The following is an 18,575-nucleotide window of genomic DNA, read 5'->3' as shown; positions in this document are numbered from 1 at the left end:
CTGACATGATCTACATCTGAGCTACTGGGCATGTGCAATCAAAGATAGTATAGAAGAAGAAGAAGAAAAGAGGTCTCACTCTGTAGCTAAAACAGAGACCAGCTGAAAAGAGGATCTGCAGCAGTGAGAGAGAGCGGTGCAAAAATATGGTGTTTTTTGAAAATTAAACCATGTAAACCTATTCTGGTACAACCTTAAAATACAATTATGAACCTGAAAATGAGCATAATATGGCTGCTTTAAGAATTGGATTACAGGGAAATTAAATGATTCCTCCTTTTGCTATACTTTGAAAACCACTGGTCCAACATTGCTGGTTTATTTCTAGATTCGTCCTCACACAAAAGAAAGTTGGTTTGTCTTCGTGGGTCCCTGACATTTAAACCCACACAAGATGGATTTACTGTTGTGTATTCATAGGCGTGTCCTCTGTGTGTGTTTATACAGTACATTAGCGTACGTGCTGTTATCACTCTTGACATTTCCATATATGAGCCGGGCAGAGAAACATGTCTGATGACCTTCATTCAACTTTGTTTGTTTCCAACATGCAGAAGATGTTGCACCAGCATGAGTAATATTATCAGAATAATAAAGTTATCCCTCAACTCCAGAACGCAACATAAAACGTCAACTTATTTTTTATTTATTTATTTATTTTTAATTATATTTTATATTTTATTTTACATAAACAGTGTAAAGATATTTCAAACATACATCTCATTATTCATATTCCAGATCCTTCACACTAGGACACAGACAGAAAATTCCATAATCATAAACAGACATATTAAACTAAAACAAACTAAATAACACAAAACTACAAAACACACAAATCAAACAACATAAGAAATGCACTCAGATAACACTTTTATCGTAATCCCTAACATTAATGTAAAAATGTATAAAATCAAAATCTCTATGAGACCGCCATATCTTCAGAAAGTCTGAAATTCTGTCTTTACTAATATAATCAATTATAATCAATTCTGTCTTTACTAATATAATCAATTCTGTCTTTACTAATATAATCAATTCTGTCTTTACTAATATAATCAATTATAATCAATTCTGTCTTTACTAATATAATCAATTCTGTCTTTACTAATATAATCAATTCTGTCTTTACTAATAATTCTGTCTTTACTAATATAATCAATTCTGTCTTTACTAATAATTCTGTCTTTACTAATATAATCAATTCTGTCTTTACTAATAATTCTGTCTTTACTAATATAATCAATTCTGTCTTTACTAATAATTCTGTCTTTACTAATATAATCAATTCTGTCTTTACTAATATAATCAATTCTGTCTTTACTAATATAATCAATTATAATCAATTCTGTCTTTACTAATATAATCAATTCTGTCTTTACTAATATAATCAATTCTGTCTTTACTAATATAATCAATTCTGTCTTTACTAATATAATCAATTCTGTCTTTACTAATATAATCAATTCTGTCTTTACTAATAATTCTGTCTTTACTAATATAATCAATTCTGTCTTTACTAATAATTCTGTCTTTACTAATATAATCAATTCTGTCTTTACTAATAATTCTGTCTTTACTAATATAATCAATTCTGTCTTTACTAATAATTCTGTCTTTACTAATATAATCAATTCTGTCTTTACTAATATAATCAATTCTGTCTTTACTAATATAATCAATTCTGTCTTTACTAATATAATCAATTCTGTCTTTACTAATATAATCAATTCTGTCTTTACTAATAATTCTGTCTTTACTAATATAATCAATTCTGTCTTTACTAATATAATCAATTCTGTCTTTACTAATATAATCAATTCTGTCTTTACTAATATAATCAATTATAATCAATTCTGTCTTTACTAATATAATCAATTCTGTCTTTACTAATATAATCAATTCTGTCTTTACTAATATAATCAATTATAATCAATTCTGTCTTTACTAATATAATCAATTCTGTCTTTACTAATATAATCAATTCTGTCTTTACTAATAATTCTGTCTTTACTAATATAATCAATTCTGTCTTTACTAATAATTCTGTCTTTACTAATATAATCAATTCTGTCTTTACTAATAATTCTGTCTTTACTAATATAATCAATTCTGTCTTTACTAATTTAATCAATTCTGTCTTTACTAATATAATCAATTCTGTCTTTACTAATATAATCAATTCTGTCTTTACTAATATAATCAATTCTGTCTTTACTAATAATTCTGTCTTTACTAATATAATCAATTCTGTCTTTACTAATATAATCAATTCTGTCTTTACTAATATAATCAATTCTGTCCAAAACAAAGTAGCTTGAGAGTTCATTCCACCAGTGGACTATTGCTGGGGGGGGTTTGGACGCCTTCCATTTTAAAGCTATACATTTCCTAGCTGCCATCAAAGCAAGATCTATGTACATACTTTCATATATATTCCACATGTCAGACATATTGGTTTCCAAAAGACATAAACGAGGTAAAAGGGGAACAGATACATTTAAAGGAACACGCCGACTTATTGGGACTTTAGCTTATTCACCGTAACCCCCAGAGTTAGACAAGTCCATACATACCCTTCTCATCTCCGTGCGTGCTGTAACGCTGTCTGACGGCCCCAGAGGCAGCAGGCCAGCACAGTACATGCAGGTGAATGGTTCCAGTAATCCTACTGCTCCCAATAAGTGACAAAATAACGTTGTGTAATGTTGTGATTTGTCAAAGCCCGTCTACGGAAAGCCGTTCCACTCCCTATTCAGCCCCATTGTACCTACTTTGGTTGCAGTTCCACCAGAGTTCCACTGGGGGTGATCACGGTCCAGTGCAAAATGAATGGGACTCTATGGAGCTAGACGGCTAAATTTGTCTCTTTCGCCTGATTGTCGTTGAGAAATCTCAGATTTGATTGTAGTTTTTGCAAGTTCAACATGGATTATAGTTCAAAAGTTGAATGAACGAGTACTTATGCCCTTTCGATTTGTTACAGGTTGAGTCGTTGTTGCCCGTAACACGCTAGCATTCTGCTAATGAATGCTGATTGGTCAGTGAAGGACTGATTACGATCGGAGATCCCGCTTGACGGCATCCGAAGCAGAACCAGAATGTCAGAGTGAATATTTCGGCGTGGTCTTTAAAACATTAGCAGACCTCTTTCTAGCCCGTGTATTGACAGGGAGAGTCTAACCTGTCAGCTGTGTTGTCGATGCCTCGAGAGAAAAAAGGAAGCGACTCAGAGCTCGCCGTAAAGCAGTATCTCTGGCCGTATATGTGTATGACGTCATTGACATTTTAAAAGGCTTTTTAGAACAAAAAAGCCACTTTAAAAAAATCTAACACCCAGCAGTGTGTATTTTCTTAGCCTCCCCTTTCAAATGCAACATTCAAATTACTAGACAAAAAATTATATCCTGAGAAAAGTGGATTTTGAGTATAGCTCCATAGAGTCCCATTCATTCTGCACTGGCCTGTGAGCGCCCCCTATATGGAACTCTGGTAGAACTGCAACCAGTTCAGAAGCCGGAAGTAACGAGAGACGTGGAACTTCTTCCCTTATTAGAAATTCTTTGGATTTGTAGAGTCACAGCGTGAACAAATAACAAGGTCACATGACACACAGCCATCTTCTAACCGTATACATACTGGGAACTATATTCTCAGACAGGTTTGCTGCAAAGCAAATCATTCCGCCCAAGTACTATATTCTTCCACCTGAGAATATAGTAATATAATGTATATATAATATAATATATAATAGTCTTACTCTTCAGACCAGGGGCCTGTTTCACAAAACCAAGATAAGGGATTAAGCCGGGATTTATCAGTTATCCTGGATGATTTAAGCCTGGACTCGGTTTCATGAAAGTGGAGGCACATAAATCACCATGGAGATTTATTCTGTGCAGCTAGCCTGCTCCCGACCAGGCTAACAGCCAGGATTTATTAATCCTGGAGCCTTTTCTGATCACCCAGCAGTGGTTTTACCCTAATGTTATCAGCCTGGATTAAAATACAACAGGTGCATATTGCTGTTCATTTAAGTACTGTTATTATTTAAAGTTGTGACCATAATTGTTTTTAATAATTATTCATGTGACAGTCATTGTTACTGTTATATTGCTGTATGCAGACTGCTGTTCATATTGTTGTTAGAAGTTTGATGAATATATTACTGCAGTTGTTGAGATAATTAGAAAAGGCTGATACCATTTCAAATGTGTTTTAAATGAAGTCTGTTACTAAGGGCAATACATACAACGCTGTACATTTCTATAGTTGACTAATGCACCTTGAATTATTTTAGTTGATATATTTTTTTAAATTCTTTAACAATAAGGATCATGTTTGTTCCACTTCCATGTGCATTGTATTTGGCATTCTTAGCACACAAATTGTGTTGTCCAGTAAACTGGGACTATAATTTGGGAGGATTGTACAATTTAAAGAACATATCCTAATTGTACAATCCTCCCAAATTATAGTCTTAGTTCACTGGACCAGTAACTATCTAGTGATGTAGGCTACTGTACATTCATGTAACAACAGGGAGAGGACACCTCAATGGTTTTTGACCTTATGTTTTGCTGGGGGGGGAAATAACTGATGAATATACTCTGTTCCATTCATGTTTACAGTGTGTATGGGATTATCACTTAATTATCTTTATAGTTTCTAGATTTTAGAGTCCAATTTCTTCAGTGTCTTTATTTTCTATGTCCACAAGGGAGCAAGGCATATAATATGTAGAGAAGGAACTCGTCCTCTATAAAAAATAAAAAAAAAAACGCGAGAAAAAGCGTGGCAGATAATAGCGCACCGACTGAATGATAGTCTAAAAATATACATGTATGAACTACTGCTCTTAACTGAAACCATTCAATGAGTCACTGTCATTTGCAAAAGCAAACAGTTGTACACTTTGCATTAAAAGCGAGCAGTGGAAGTTAATATGATTTAGGAAATTTATATTTTAGCCCATGAGAGAGAGGGAGGAACAGAGTGAAAGAGATATTTACGCATTATACTCTAGCGTTGTAGAAAATTGATCTTCATGGTAAATTTCCTGAGTAACATTATCTTCTGCTTACTTTTAAGGCAAAGAGTACAACTGTTAATTTGTGCAAATGATTAGATACCTAATCCTTGAATGGTATGATTATGACGGTTTCAGTTCAGAGCAGTGGTCAGTTAATGTATATATATATATCACTCTGTATAAAGTATGTACAATGCGGACCCAAAGGTGACAAAAACTTGTTAAAAAATAAAGTTTATTGCACTTGCAAAGAATGTGACAACAAAAAAAATTGGAATGAAATCAACAAAAACGTCGAGAAAAGTGTAGAAAAAGAACAACAAAATGTTGCATGGTCGACGGGAAGACAACACAAGGGTTAAAAACACCAGATTACATTACATAACAACATCTTTTAAGATTCGACACCAATTCTTTTATATTTTGGACAATGATTACAGATTTGGACAATTACACTTATTTCACTCGTAGTCCATTTTTGTCTTCCATGAGTATTAGGTCATGCATGTGTTAATGGGTAGTTAGCTGAAGTGTTGTTGTTGTTGTTGTTGTTGTTGTTGTTGTTGTAACTGAACTTAAAATGTACAAGTAATTTCTCTTGTGCCTCATTTTGTGAGTTACAGCTTCAGGTGCATTACCACCACCATCTGGACTGGAGTAGTACTGACTCTGATTAGCATGTAGCTCTGGAAAACTGACTGACTGCTATCAGACTAGTGACGTGGCTAACAGAGACTCATATACAGTATGTGGCAAGATGTTGCATGTGGATTTAATCCAGAAAGGAGACGCTAGAAATGATGAGCATAAATGAGACCTTGGTTAAGATTTGGGAAATATCCTCATCACGGTAAAGCCAACAGTTGTGGTTGGGTTTAGAGTAGGGTTGGGTACCAAACTCAGTACGTTTTAGGGAGCTGACACACCGGCCCGATAATCGGGCGTTGGGCCGTCTGGCGAGGTCAGTGACTCGACTCTGTTCATTGTGTTCCGTGCCGTCGTCCGTCCGAGGAGCCGTCGGCCTTCATTTTGGCCGACTCGACATGTTCAGTCGGAGACAGGGCAGTCGGGACTCACCCAGAAATGGGGAGCGGATGAACCGCTCAAAATCTGACGAAAATCATTTAAATCTTTTGTTGATCTGAAATGAAGACAGATTCAGAAATTGCACGGCCTATTTCTCTCTTAAAATGTTTTCAGAAACACGTTTCGGTGAACTATTTTAGTACAATATGAGATCGTATTCTGAACGAGCCGCCATGACAGTCTGGCTGTGAATTTCAAGAGAAAAAAGACCCACGTGACGCGTTCGTCCAATCAGCTGCCGGTTTTCATTTCTGGTAAATAATCTGACTGTTAATGGAAACAATACAGAGCAGCGCCGCCTGCTGCTATGGAGACGTATTACGTTTCGCGCACGCGCAGAGCGTACGCTCAAGTCGGCGTCGCCTCAGTGTGTTCTGAGGAACTTTTTGGACCTCGGGGACCCGACTGATCAGTCCGACTGGCTTTTCTGCCGACGGTCGGCCCGTCTGGTTGGTGTGTCAGGACCTTAAGGGCACCAACTGAATTCCGTCTGTAAAACCGAAGACCGATTCATATTAAATCAATGGTGCCAAATTGCGGTACTGTAGAGCAGTGGTTTTCAAACTTTTTTCAATAATGCATCTCATTTGAATTGTGTGTTTAAGCCAAGTACCCACCTGACCAGCAATAGATTTACCAAACAACAGCCATGTAACTGAAAAACATTTAAATGCTGATGAAAAAAGGCAATAAAACTTTTTTTTTAAAACTTAAAAACTTCGAAAAGTCAGTAGACAGAAGGAAGTAAGGCAAGAATAGATGGAAATAGTATCAAAAACTTAGAAAACATCGACAAAAACTTCCCGTGCATCCTGCAGTCCTCCAAAGTACCCCTTGGGGTACACAAACCCCTATTTGAGAAACACGGCCTTAGAGTGTGTATACAAGCGAGATCTTCTCCACCTTCTCTACATGTTTGACAGAGAGCGAGGCTCAGCTCTGACACACACAGCTATTCCACAGTCTCAGATGAAAACAAAGGGTGATCGTACCTTCTCCGTTGTGGCCCCGAGACTCTGGAACAAACTTCCCATTCATATTAGGTCCTCCTCTACTGCTGAGATCTTTAAGTCTCGTCTTAAAACACATTTTTATTCTTTGGCGTATGATTTAGTTTAGGGACATTTGTATAGAAGTGTGTTGTTTGTATGATGTTCATTGTGTCTATATTTGTATTGTCTTCCTTTGTTTTTATTACATAATATAACTTTGTACAGCACTTTGTTCAGCCTAGGTTGGTTTTAAATGTGCTCTATAAATAAACTGACTTGACACAGAGCTGCGGTGAAGACAGAGCAAACTACGTCACCTCTGCAGCTTCAAGTCACAGCGAGTCACGGAAATGTGGTCGCAAGTGTGGTTACACTTTTCAAAACTCCACACAGACAGCGTTTACTGCAATATGATATAATCACGAGCCGAAAAGCAGCCGTATAGCGCGGTTAACGTTACACTTCCTCTGAGACAGACAGGCACAACAGTGTTCTCTATGCCCTGGAGACAGACTGACAGGCTGGAGGTTGTAGGACAAGGCATCTTTATTTCTATAGCACATTTCAGCAACAAGACAATTCAACAAGCTGTACATCAATCATTAAAGAGCAGTTAAAAACTTTCATGAAAAGAAATACAGGCTAAAACTAGAAATAAAAGATACAAATACAATAGTTAGGTTAAGGTTACAGCGCACCGTTAAAAAAATAATAATAATGATTTAATTGGTTGTGGGGACGAGTTTGGGAGGGGAGATGGAGGTAGGGCGGGGTTTTATTTTGTGTGGAGTGTAAAATGTTCTAAGGAAAAACTTCTAACTAACTGATTACAAACGTTATAATCAACTACATAAACCAAGGTAAAGACAACCTGCTAATCCATGTTTTTATTAGCTTTTATTATAATAATCCTGTAGGACTACAGAGTAAGTACACATGACTTCTAACCAGATTGTGCTCTATGAAGGGCAGAGGAACAATATCTCTGTAATCAGGTTATTTAGCAACACAGAATAAACAGCTGAGCAAATGTTAAAGAATTGGTCTGATTTAACAAAGCTGATCCCAACACTACACACCTCTCTGTCATCAAAGAGTTCAGATCATCTTTTTCTCACAGATCCAGTTCTTATTATCAGAATAATATCTTTGTGTCCATTTTCCTTGTTGATCGCAGCATGTTGCAGCGTACCAGTAACCGTCATAGTGAGTCAGTCCTGCTGCCCAGAACCTGTCAGACAAATAAAATGTTCTTTTATCAAACAGCTGAAACTCCTGATTGTTGTTCATTTGAAATAAACTGTTTAATTTAAATATTTATATTATCTGTAAATAATCAAATTATTTCAATAATTAAATTAAGATTAATCTTTGTAAAGCGATTCTCTCTCTCTCTCTCTCTCTCTCTCTCTCTCTCTCTCTCTCTCTCTCTCTCTGCATGACAAGAAATACATGTGTTGCCAAAGCATAAGAACAAACACATTTAAACAACAAAGTGTAAATACATCAGATATAATAAATAATAATAAAAAAGTGAACAGCATAATTATGATATAATTGCAGATAATAAACACATTCTCAAAGGGTACGTTGAAACAATAATATTAATATATATATATATAAAGAAAGAAATAAAGAAAAAGAAAACAAAGAATAACAAAAATGATAATACAGTTCTCTACTTATGTTGTCTCATATTGTGGCAGGAGAAGACATATTTAGCTGCTAGCCATGCTGTGTTTTCATCTTCCCCTAATAAAAGAGGAAGCTTTTTGTCCTCAGTGTAGGTAGTGAAGACTGGTATATGTTTTTGAAATTTTTGGAAATATTTGGTTTTTAAGTATTTATATTTGGGACATGTACATAAGAAATGTAATTCTGTTCTGATGTCCTGGTTGCAGTATGTACAGAGACGTTCCTCTCCTCATAGTCAGTGACTCTGTATTTTGTTAAAATTTCTTTTTCTTTTGGATTTTTTGTTTTGAGATATTCGGCCAATTGGATATCTCTGTTCAGGGATTGGTAACAGAGGAGTTTGTGTTGTATTTTATTTTAATTTCGCCATTGTTCTGTATATTCGTCTTTTAATTTAGTTTAAAATCTTTTGATTGAAGACTGAGGATTGTTTCTGAGGCTCCGTGTACCTGTCTCTCTCTCTACCTGTCTGTCTACTACTGATGGTGGTGTTTACCTCCGTGAACCTGTCTCTCTCTCTCTACCTGTCTGTCTACTACTGACGGTGGTGTTTAGCTCTGTGTACCTGTCTCTCTCTCTACCTGTCTGTCTACTACTGACTGTGGTGGTTAGCTCTGTGTACCTGGCTCTCTCTCTACCTGTCTGTCTACTACTGACTGTGGTGTTTACCTCCGTGAACCTGTCTCTCTCTCTCTACCTGTCTGTCTACTACTGACGGTGGTGTTTAGCTCTGTGTACCTGTCTCTCTCTCTACCTGTCTGTCTACTACTGACTGTGGTGTTTAGCTCTGTGTACCTGTCTCTCTCTCTACCTGTCTGTCTACTACTGACTGTGGTGTTTAGCTCTGTGTACCTGTCTCTCTCTCTACCTGTCTGTCTAGTACTGACTGTGGTGTTTAGCTATGTGTACCTGTCTCTCTCTCTACCTGCCTGTCTACTACTGACCGTGGTGTTTAGCTCTGTGTACCTGTCTCTCTCTCTCAACTGTCTGTCTACTACTGACTGTGGTGTTTAGCTCTGTGTACCTGTCTCTCTCTCTACCTGTCTGTCTACTACTGACTGTGGTGTTTAGCTCTGTGTACCTGTCTCTCTCTACCTGTCTGTCTACTTCTGACTGTGGTGTTTAGCTCTGTGTACCTGTCTCTCTCTCTACCTGTCTGTCTACTACTGACTGTGGTGTTTAGCTCTGTGTAACCTGTCTCTCTCTCTACCTGTCTGTCTACTACTGACTGTGGTGTTTAGCTCCGTGTACCTGTCTCTCTCTCTACCTGTCTGTCTACTACTGACTGTGGTGTTTAGCTCCGTGTACCTGTCTCTCTCTCTACCTGTCTGTCTACTACTGACTGTGGTGTTTATCTCCGTGTACCTGTCTCTCTCTCTACCTGTCTCTATACTACTGACTGTGGTGTTTAGCTCCGTGAACCCGACTGTCTCTCTACCTGTCTGTCTACTACTGACGGTGGTGTTTAGCTCCGTGTACCTGTCTTTCTCTCTACCTGTCTGTCTACTTCTGACGTTGGTGTTTAGCTCCGTGTACCTGTCTCTCTCTCTACCTGTCTGTCTACTACTGACTGTGGTGTTTAGCTCCTTTCCGTGTACCGTGCAACAATCAAATCAGCATATTTCAATAAACAGTGACTTTGATGGAATTGTGATGTAAACAAAAACCTTTAAAATGTCTCACGTTTCTGTCAGCGGTGATCCGTCCACCCATTCCCATTCCCATTTGGATCCTGATTGTCTCCATTCATACCGTAGACCAATCCAGGACTCTCCATCCTTACTCAGTTCAGTGACAAACTCCTAGTAGTTGACGAGAGAAAACAATCATTTCTCTGTTCACAGTTCAGCATTTCTGTTGTAGTAAAGTCATCTTCTGACTTCATCAGTCACAACAAACACAAGAGGGATCCCTCGGTCCACCACACACTGAGGACTGGACCCAACAGCATGACAGTAAACACACATTAGTAATGGAGGAAAGTGAAGAAAGACATTTATAATCAGCAGAGAAACAGAGAATGCATGAGGAACTGCACATTTTATACTCATAAGACAGTTAACATTTAATTTCATAAAAATGCATTTTAAAAAGGAAAATAAACATTTCAAAATCATTTTCCAAAGATTTCAAATTGACTGTATATTTAAATATTTCCATTAAATTTATTTTTCTCTAAAATCACTCAGAAACAAACACACTCACCTTTTCTTTTTTGTTGTTTATGATGACCAGATCTGCTCCTCTCTTCTTACAGTCAGCTCTGCTTCCAGACCAAGTCTTCTTCTCTTCTGATTTAAAGTAACAACTGCAGCCAAATCTCGTCCATCCATCAAGACAGCACTTCTCTTAATGTCAATCATGTTTTAAAGACAGATTTCACATCATTCAGTGTCAAAGTGATAAGACTTGGAGTTGAAACAGTTATAATCAACGGTAACTACACAATCAAGGTCTATGATGTAAATGTGTATAATACAGGAGTTTACTGGTTTTAAACTTTTCTCACCTTCAGTTCTGTTCTTCAGCTGCTTTACTTCATCCTGTAACTGACTGTTGTTGTTGCTCAGTTGGTCGTATCTGGTCTGCAGCAAAGTGACTGAAATGTAAGATAAGGTGAGCCTTTATTGAGGACAGAAATAACAACAGTTACATAAAGAAAGGTAAAAAAATAATGTAAAATAACAATTTGAAACTATGAAAGAGCAAATCAGCTAAATAAATATCTGGTGAAAACCACAACAAAATAAGAAACAGACCAACAACACCAAATCATTCTGCTTTAAACTAAGACAGAATTAAGTTTTATATATCCAGTGCATAATGAAATATCAGTCATTATTTCAAACTGGAATGTAGTTACTTGGTGTGTCTGTCCTTTATCTTGCCGTATATGTTGAGATGTTGTAAATAATAAATAGAGGATCACTGACTTCTTAACTGAAGCATCAAGTGTGAACAAGAACCACAACCTGTTTTAGCACCTGTCTCTTTAAGACCCCTCCTGTAAAAGCCCAGTCTGCTCTGATTGGCTTATTTAAAAAATATGGTGCACGTTTGCAAAAGGTAGTTGTTAAGCTGTGGGCGGAGATACTCAGACGGGGGAAGTATATTCTAATGAGAGAGGAAGTGAAGTCAAATGTGAACAGCTTGTTGAATCGCATGTTTCCTCATTTAGGCAGCCGTGAAAAAACTGAGTTGTCTTATTTCACAGCTGGTGGGTTGGTAGACACTCCAAATGCTGTAAATGTGTATAATACAGGAGTTTACTGGTTTTAAACTTTTCTCACCTTCAGTTCTGTCCTTCAGGTTCTTCACTTCATCCTGTAACTGACTGTGATTTACACTCAGTGTTTCGTAGCTGCTCTGTAACTGACTGTTGTTGTTGCTCAGTTGGTCGTATCTGGTCTGCAGCAAAGTGACTGAAAGATGAATATGAAAACCATAACGAAGTTAAAAAAAGACCAACAACACCAAATCATTCTGCTTCAAACTAAAGACAAATATTTGGGACATAAAACCACAATCTTTGTTGTGTGCAAAAATGAGCCAAAGCTTGCATGACGTCTCATTATTCTGACTTTCCCAAACTCAATATGTCTTTAGTACAATTGTCTCTCTCCATGTTTCCACTGACAGTGTTTCCTTGCTGAGTGGTGGTAGAAAGGAAACATCCTGGTAGTCAAGTGTTGTGTTGATAAAGTTTCAGCTGAATGTTAACACAGAATGAAGATGGTTTTTGCCATAGACAGTTACAGAAATGGACAATGTGACACCGTTGATTTCTACGGAGACCAGTGAAGTGAATTAGAAGTCACTTTTCCGGTGATGGCTGAGCGTTACTGAGCAGCCTCCAACTGAGCTTGAAGACGTAGATGTGACGTGAGCAACCTGTCTGAAAGTTGGAAGTCTTCTGGTAGCTGTGCCAAGAGAAATCTCAATCATTCCCAATCTAGCAGAGACGGAGAGCGTAGGTATATGTAAGGAGATAACATAGGCACAGGATAACTATTGCTAACTAAAATGCTAGTTAACATTAGTAATTAAACATAAACAGCTAATGTGAGTCCAAACTGCCTGCGAGCTTCTCCTGACTATACGGTAATTCCTCTACTATGAGACAGTAAGTCTCGTGACCCAATCGTTAGCCTATTTTTACAAAAACGTCTGCTACGGAGCCATAACGTGAGGTACAAGGTAATGGAGCCTTTTATACATTGTCGTGTTTCTTTCGAAATAAACAATGGACAAATAGAGTCTTTAAACGCTTCAGATGTAAAGTTATTCGCTGTCAAAGTGACGTCAAAATGAATGGCAGTCATTGGGATGCTAACGGGAGGTGATGGCTTGGTAGCCTACAATCTCTCCATAGGAGGTACACTTTGTGGACGCTCGCTTATCCCCTTGGTTTTTGCCGCCATATTTAGGGCCCGAGCGCCGACAGCGGCGAAGGCCCTATTGAAACTGAAGGAATTATTATTCTTTTTCCCGGAAAATGAATTGGCTTTTTGAGGGGCTTAACATATTCAAAAACTCACCAAATTTGGCGGTCGCATCAAGTCTGGTGAAAATTTACGTATTTTAAGGGTTTCGGGAATAGGCGCCCAAAAATGGCTCGCTAGCGCCCCCTACAAAGTTAAAAAAATTGAGCCCCTGCAGTGCGTAACGTAGACTCACGAAATTTGGTACACATGTGTATCAAGTCAGGACGCACACAAAACGTCATTGGAGCCATATCCTAAACCCAACAGGAAGTCCGCCATTTCGAATTGAAAGTTCAAAATTAATGCGATTTTGGCCATTTCCACATGTCGTACTTTAACGAACTCCTCCTAGAGATTTCATCTGATCAACTTCAAACTCGGTCTGTGCAATCTTAAGACATTAAAGATGAAAAGTTGTTAAAAGAAAAACTTTTCGTCATAGGGCATGGCTGTGGCGGGGCGGCCATTTTGTGTGTTTCGCCGCCGAAACAGGAAGTGGGTGTAACTCAAGTGTACATTGTCCGATTGGCTCGAAACTTTCCGGGATTCATAAGAGTCCAACCCTGAGGACAAATAAAGGCCGATATTTACTTAAAGTCATAGCGCCCCCTAGTGGCAACAGGAAGTAGGCCCAAAAGACAAGGTGCTATACTTTAACGAACTCCTCCTAGAGATTTCATCCGATGGACTTCAAACTTGGTCTCTATCATCCCAACACCTTAAAGATGAAAAGTTATTAAAAGAAAAACTTTTCGTCAGACGGTGTGGGTGTGGCGTGGCGGCCATTTTGAGTGTTTAGCGATGAACAAAGAAGTTGTTGTAACTTGAGTGTACGTTGTCGTATCTGCCCGAAACTTCTCACGATTGACAAGGGTCCAGGCCTGCGGACACCTACAGGCCATATTTGACTTTTGGTCATAGCGCCCCCCGCTGGCAACAGGAAATGCACCTTATATGACAAACATCATCTGATTTACATGAAACTTAGAATGTGTGGTCTACATGTGATAATGAGCTGGCCCCTATGATATAACCACGCCCACTTACTCAGGTCACGCCCCTTTCATAACATTTGAACCGTTTAAGGTAGAGTCTTGTGTGAGGTGTCATTGAACTCAGCAGAGAGTTTGTTTTTGATTGGTGATAGTTTGGCCTGCCCCCTATGCTTAAGCCACGCCCCCTTTCATAACATTTGAACCGTTTAAGGTAGACTCTTGTGTGAGGTGTCATTGAAATCAGCAGAGAGTTGCTTCTTCATTGGTGATGGTTTGGCCCACCCCCTATGCGTAAGCCACGCCCTCTTTCACAGCTAATAAACTGTATGGCGTAGAGTCTTGTGTGAGGTGTCATTGAACTCAGCAGAGAGTTGCTTCTTCATTGGTGATGGTTTGGCCCGCCCCCTATGCGTAAGCGACGCCCTCTTTCACAGCTAATGAACTGTATGGCGTAGAGTCTTGTGTGAGGTGTCATTAAACTCAGCAGAGAGTTGCTTCTTCATTGGTGATGGTGGCCCGCCCCCTATGCTTAAGCCACGCCCCCTTTCATGAATGCTGATCCATCTAAGGTAGAGTCTTGTGTGAGGTGTCATTGAACTCAGCAGAGAGTTCCTTCTTCATTAGTGATGATTAGGCCCGCCCCCTATGCTTAAGCCACGCTCCCTTTCATAACATTTGAACGATTTAAGGTTGACCATTGTGTGATGTATCAATGAACTCAGCAGAGTTCGTTCTTCATTGGTGATGGTTTTTCCCGTCCCCTATGTTTAAGCCACGCCCCCTTTCATAAATGCTGAGCCATCTAAGGTAGAGTCTTGTGTGAGGTATCATTGAACTCAGCAGGGAGTTCCCTTTTCATTGGTGACGATTTGCGATGTCTGAGTGCCGCGCAAATGACGGTCGCAAGGAGCGGCGACCGCCAGTAACCCCGTCGCGCGCAGAGGAGCGAGGGCCCGTCCATCGCTGCTTGCAGCTTTAATTCTTACATTGGAATTATGTTAGGAAGGGATCACTTAACAGGTGATATGGACATAATTACAGCAACTAATAACTATTTCAGCATATATATATATATATATATGGCATGTCAGTAAAAACCTGAACCTTTCCTTTAGCGCCTGAAGCTGATTTAAGTACACCATGGTGTATTGGTTCAGTATTTGTGGCTCAGTAGTTGTGAGGTGTATTTTATCTTACAGTATACGGATAAGAGGATGTTTCCAGTCATCATCAGAAAGCAGAGCACTGCCAGACAGAGTGCTGCAGCCCTGAAAGTCTTCCTTTGGACAGCTGCAGGATGTCTCTCAGTGTCTGGTCCTAAAGTCGCAAAACACACAGAGAGCACGGTTCATTACAGGGAAACAACATGAGTCTTTGTTATCAAAGTTCCTATTATCGGGGGGCGCTGTCGAGCACGGGTAGAGAGTAGACGCGCCATTGCCAGCTCCTACATATTTATCCATTCATTTTGTTTTAAACATCTGTTTAGCTCGTTGTCTTTCTCCTATTTTGGGTTTGGACTATTTAAGACATCTGCCGATATGTCCGGGAAGGGTCCTACTCGTCAAGAACGCCCAGCTCGAGCTCAAAACCGACATGCTAACTCTCCCGCACATGATGGCGACGACGACGAAGGAGACCCGTCACTCTCGCAGTTGATAAAACTTATTGAAAGTTTCAGGGCTGAAACCTGCGGTTCACTGGGCACCCTGCAGTCTACTATAGACTCTTTTGGGACACGTCTCACTGAAGTTGAAACTTCCCTGCATGACTGCGACGATAAGATTACTGCGCTCGAGCCCAAATGTGAAAAGCTAGTGAATTGCAACAAGTTGCTAATGGCTAAATCGGAGGACCTCGAGTCGAGGAGCAGACGACAGAATCTACGTGTTGTGGGTGTACCTGAAAACATGGAGGGGCCCCAGGTCATGGCATTTATGACCGACTTCTTTGCCGAGACACCGGGTATGGAAATCCCTGACGGGCCAGAGATGATGGATCGGGCACATTGCCTAGCTTTCCGACCAGCCTTGGGTTGAAATGCTCCTCCGAGACCCATGATTGTAAAGGTGCACCATTTCAGAGTGAAGCAGCGCATCCTCCAGCTGGCCAGGGAGAAGGGTCCGCTCACCTTCCGCAGACACGCGGTGCATATCTTCCCTGATTTTACTGTTGAGGTCGCTAAACGGAGAGCATCTTTTACCAACATCAAGCAGAAGCTCCGGGCTGCAGACATCAAATACAGCCTGCTGTTTCCCGCTAGGCTCCAAATCTCATTCAACGCAGCAAGTACAGCTTCGTTACAACGGAGGAGGCAGTGAGTTTTTAACACGGAGACCATAGTCCTGACTCAACGGGTGGACCGGGTGAACGATGCTACTGGACAAATTCTCACCGGTGATTGATGTCGGTCTCTTTATAGCTACACACAGGCTGACCACTCTGGACGGTGGAGGACCGTTTCCTCTTTTTTCTTTTCTTTCTCAGATACTTATTATGTAGGCTCCTCTGTTATACATGGCTTCTCTATATGTGTCTGAAGGTGGTGAGTCAGAATATTATTTATGCTTTGTCCTGTTTAAATGTGTTTTCATAACATGTTTATGTTTTTGACGTTTATAACTATATATGGTTACTTGTGGAGCACTGGTGTGATGCACAGTTATGATGCATAATGTAGGGTGTAGACGCTTAGTTCAGGGAAGCGCTTTGGGGAGGGCTGGGTTAGTTTGTTTATCTTTTTCTCTTTTCCTTTTTTCCCCACATTGTTTTTTAGTTATGTTAATATGTTTTATCAGAAGGTCTTGTACAAAGAGTCTCATACTACACAGGTAACTCAGCAAATCTATTGTGCGCACAATGTGGGATCATAGTTGATATTGCAGAAATTAAATTGTGCTCTTGGAATGTCCACGGGATTCAGGGCCCCATTAAACATAAACAGATTCTTAGTTACTTAAAAAAAGAGAAAGTACAGATTGCAATGTTACAAGAGACCCATCTAGATGACAATGAACATCTAAAGTTAAAAAGAGAGTGGGTGGCCCAGATTTACTATTCGTCCTTCATAAGTAATAGCAGGGGTGTAGCCATCCTAGTTCACAAATCTCTGCCTCTGACAGAGGTGGAAGTTAGGGCTGACATATCGGGCAGATATGTAATGATTAAAGGGACACTCTTTGGGGAAGCTGTCTCCGATTGTTGAGTCCTTAGTGATAGCTGGTGACTTTAACCGTTGCCTAAACCCATGCTTAGATAAATCTAGTAAAACTGTACATTCTAATATGGGGCAAGGTCAATCTCTACTTGGCTGCTGCATGGATGTACATTTTATTGACACTTGGAGGACCCTTCACCCCACTGATCGGCAGTATACATTTTACTCAAAAGTACATAAATCATCCTCCAGGATTGACTATTTTTACCTCTAAAAATGCCCTTCAGAGGGTAATTTCTTGCTCTATTGGCAATATAGTTATTAGTGATCACTCGCCAGTGTTTTCAGTCATGTCCGGCAGGGCTCAAAGCATTAGGGGGCAATGATGCTTTTCAAACCATCTACTTAAAAATCCCAATTTTAAAACATATCTTAGTGAACAGTTTAATTATTTCATTACTGAGAACAGTACCCCAGATGCATCTCCTAGTGTACTTTGGGAAACTGCTAAGGCCGTTATTCGGGGCTCTACTATATCATTTTCAGTAAGTCTTACTTAAAAACAGAGAGCAGAACAAGAGCATTTACTAACAGAGCAAACTAAACAAATTGCAGGGAGAATTTAACCTTAAGCCTTCAGAAGGCCTGAGGCTCTAAATTGACACTTCCACAGCAGCTCTGGACACTCTTCTATCTAAAGAGGCTCAGAAATCCATACTGTTTGGTAAGCATAAGATATATGAATTTGGCAACAAGCCAAGCAAATATCTAGCCAATTTGATTAAAGAGGTGATTAAGTGATTATAGGGTATTTTACACTGTTCCTTAAGGTCTCTAATAGGGTAGTAACATTGGTTGGGCTGGAAAATTGCCCGAATGCTATTTTTAGGCCCTTAACTACCCTGTGAATATGGCTCTATTTGGAACAAGAGCTTTTCTTCCAAATATGGTATGCTCATGAATATTTAGATGAGCTGCGCGCTGATTGGTTGAGCGAACCCCATAGAAACACATTGGAGACGAGACAGCAGGTCTCATATTCAGACACTGCAAAGTTATACATTGTTTTTCGGGCTATTTCGTTATTAAATTCACTTCTGAGACTTTTTAAGCGAGAAATCAACTATATAAAGGATA

General features: G+C 39.2%; 1 protein-coding gene across 1 annotated transcript; it reads right to left on the bottom strand.

Annotated features, from left to right (window-relative positions):
- Positions 1-7,987: 7,987 nt before the first annotated feature.
- Positions 7,988-15,578, bottom strand: LOC116059787 (CD209 antigen-like protein E). The gene is made up of 6 exons (XM_036008532.1): positions 15,479-15,578; positions 12,093-12,224; positions 11,312-11,401; positions 11,008-11,150; positions 10,486-10,604; positions 7,988-8,338 (listed from the first exon to the last, which is right to left on the bottom strand). The coding sequence occupies exons 1-6, from the start codon at positions 15,510-15,512 to the stop codon at positions 8,206-8,208; spliced, it is 651 nt and encodes a 216-aa protein (XP_035864425.1). The 5' UTR covers positions 15,513-15,578; the 3' UTR covers positions 7,988-8,205.
- Between the last annotated feature and the right edge of the window lie 2,997 nt (positions 15,579-18,575).

This window comes from Sander lucioperca, chromosome 12 (genome assembly GCF_008315115.2).
Source record: "Sander lucioperca isolate FBNREF2018 chromosome 12, SLUC_FBN_1.2, whole genome shotgun sequence".
NCBI lineage: Eukaryota > Metazoa > Chordata > Actinopteri > Perciformes > Percidae > Sander > Sander lucioperca.
The sequence above is the reverse complement of the archived record's forward strand: the minus strand, read 5'-3'. Positions and strand labels throughout refer to the sequence as shown.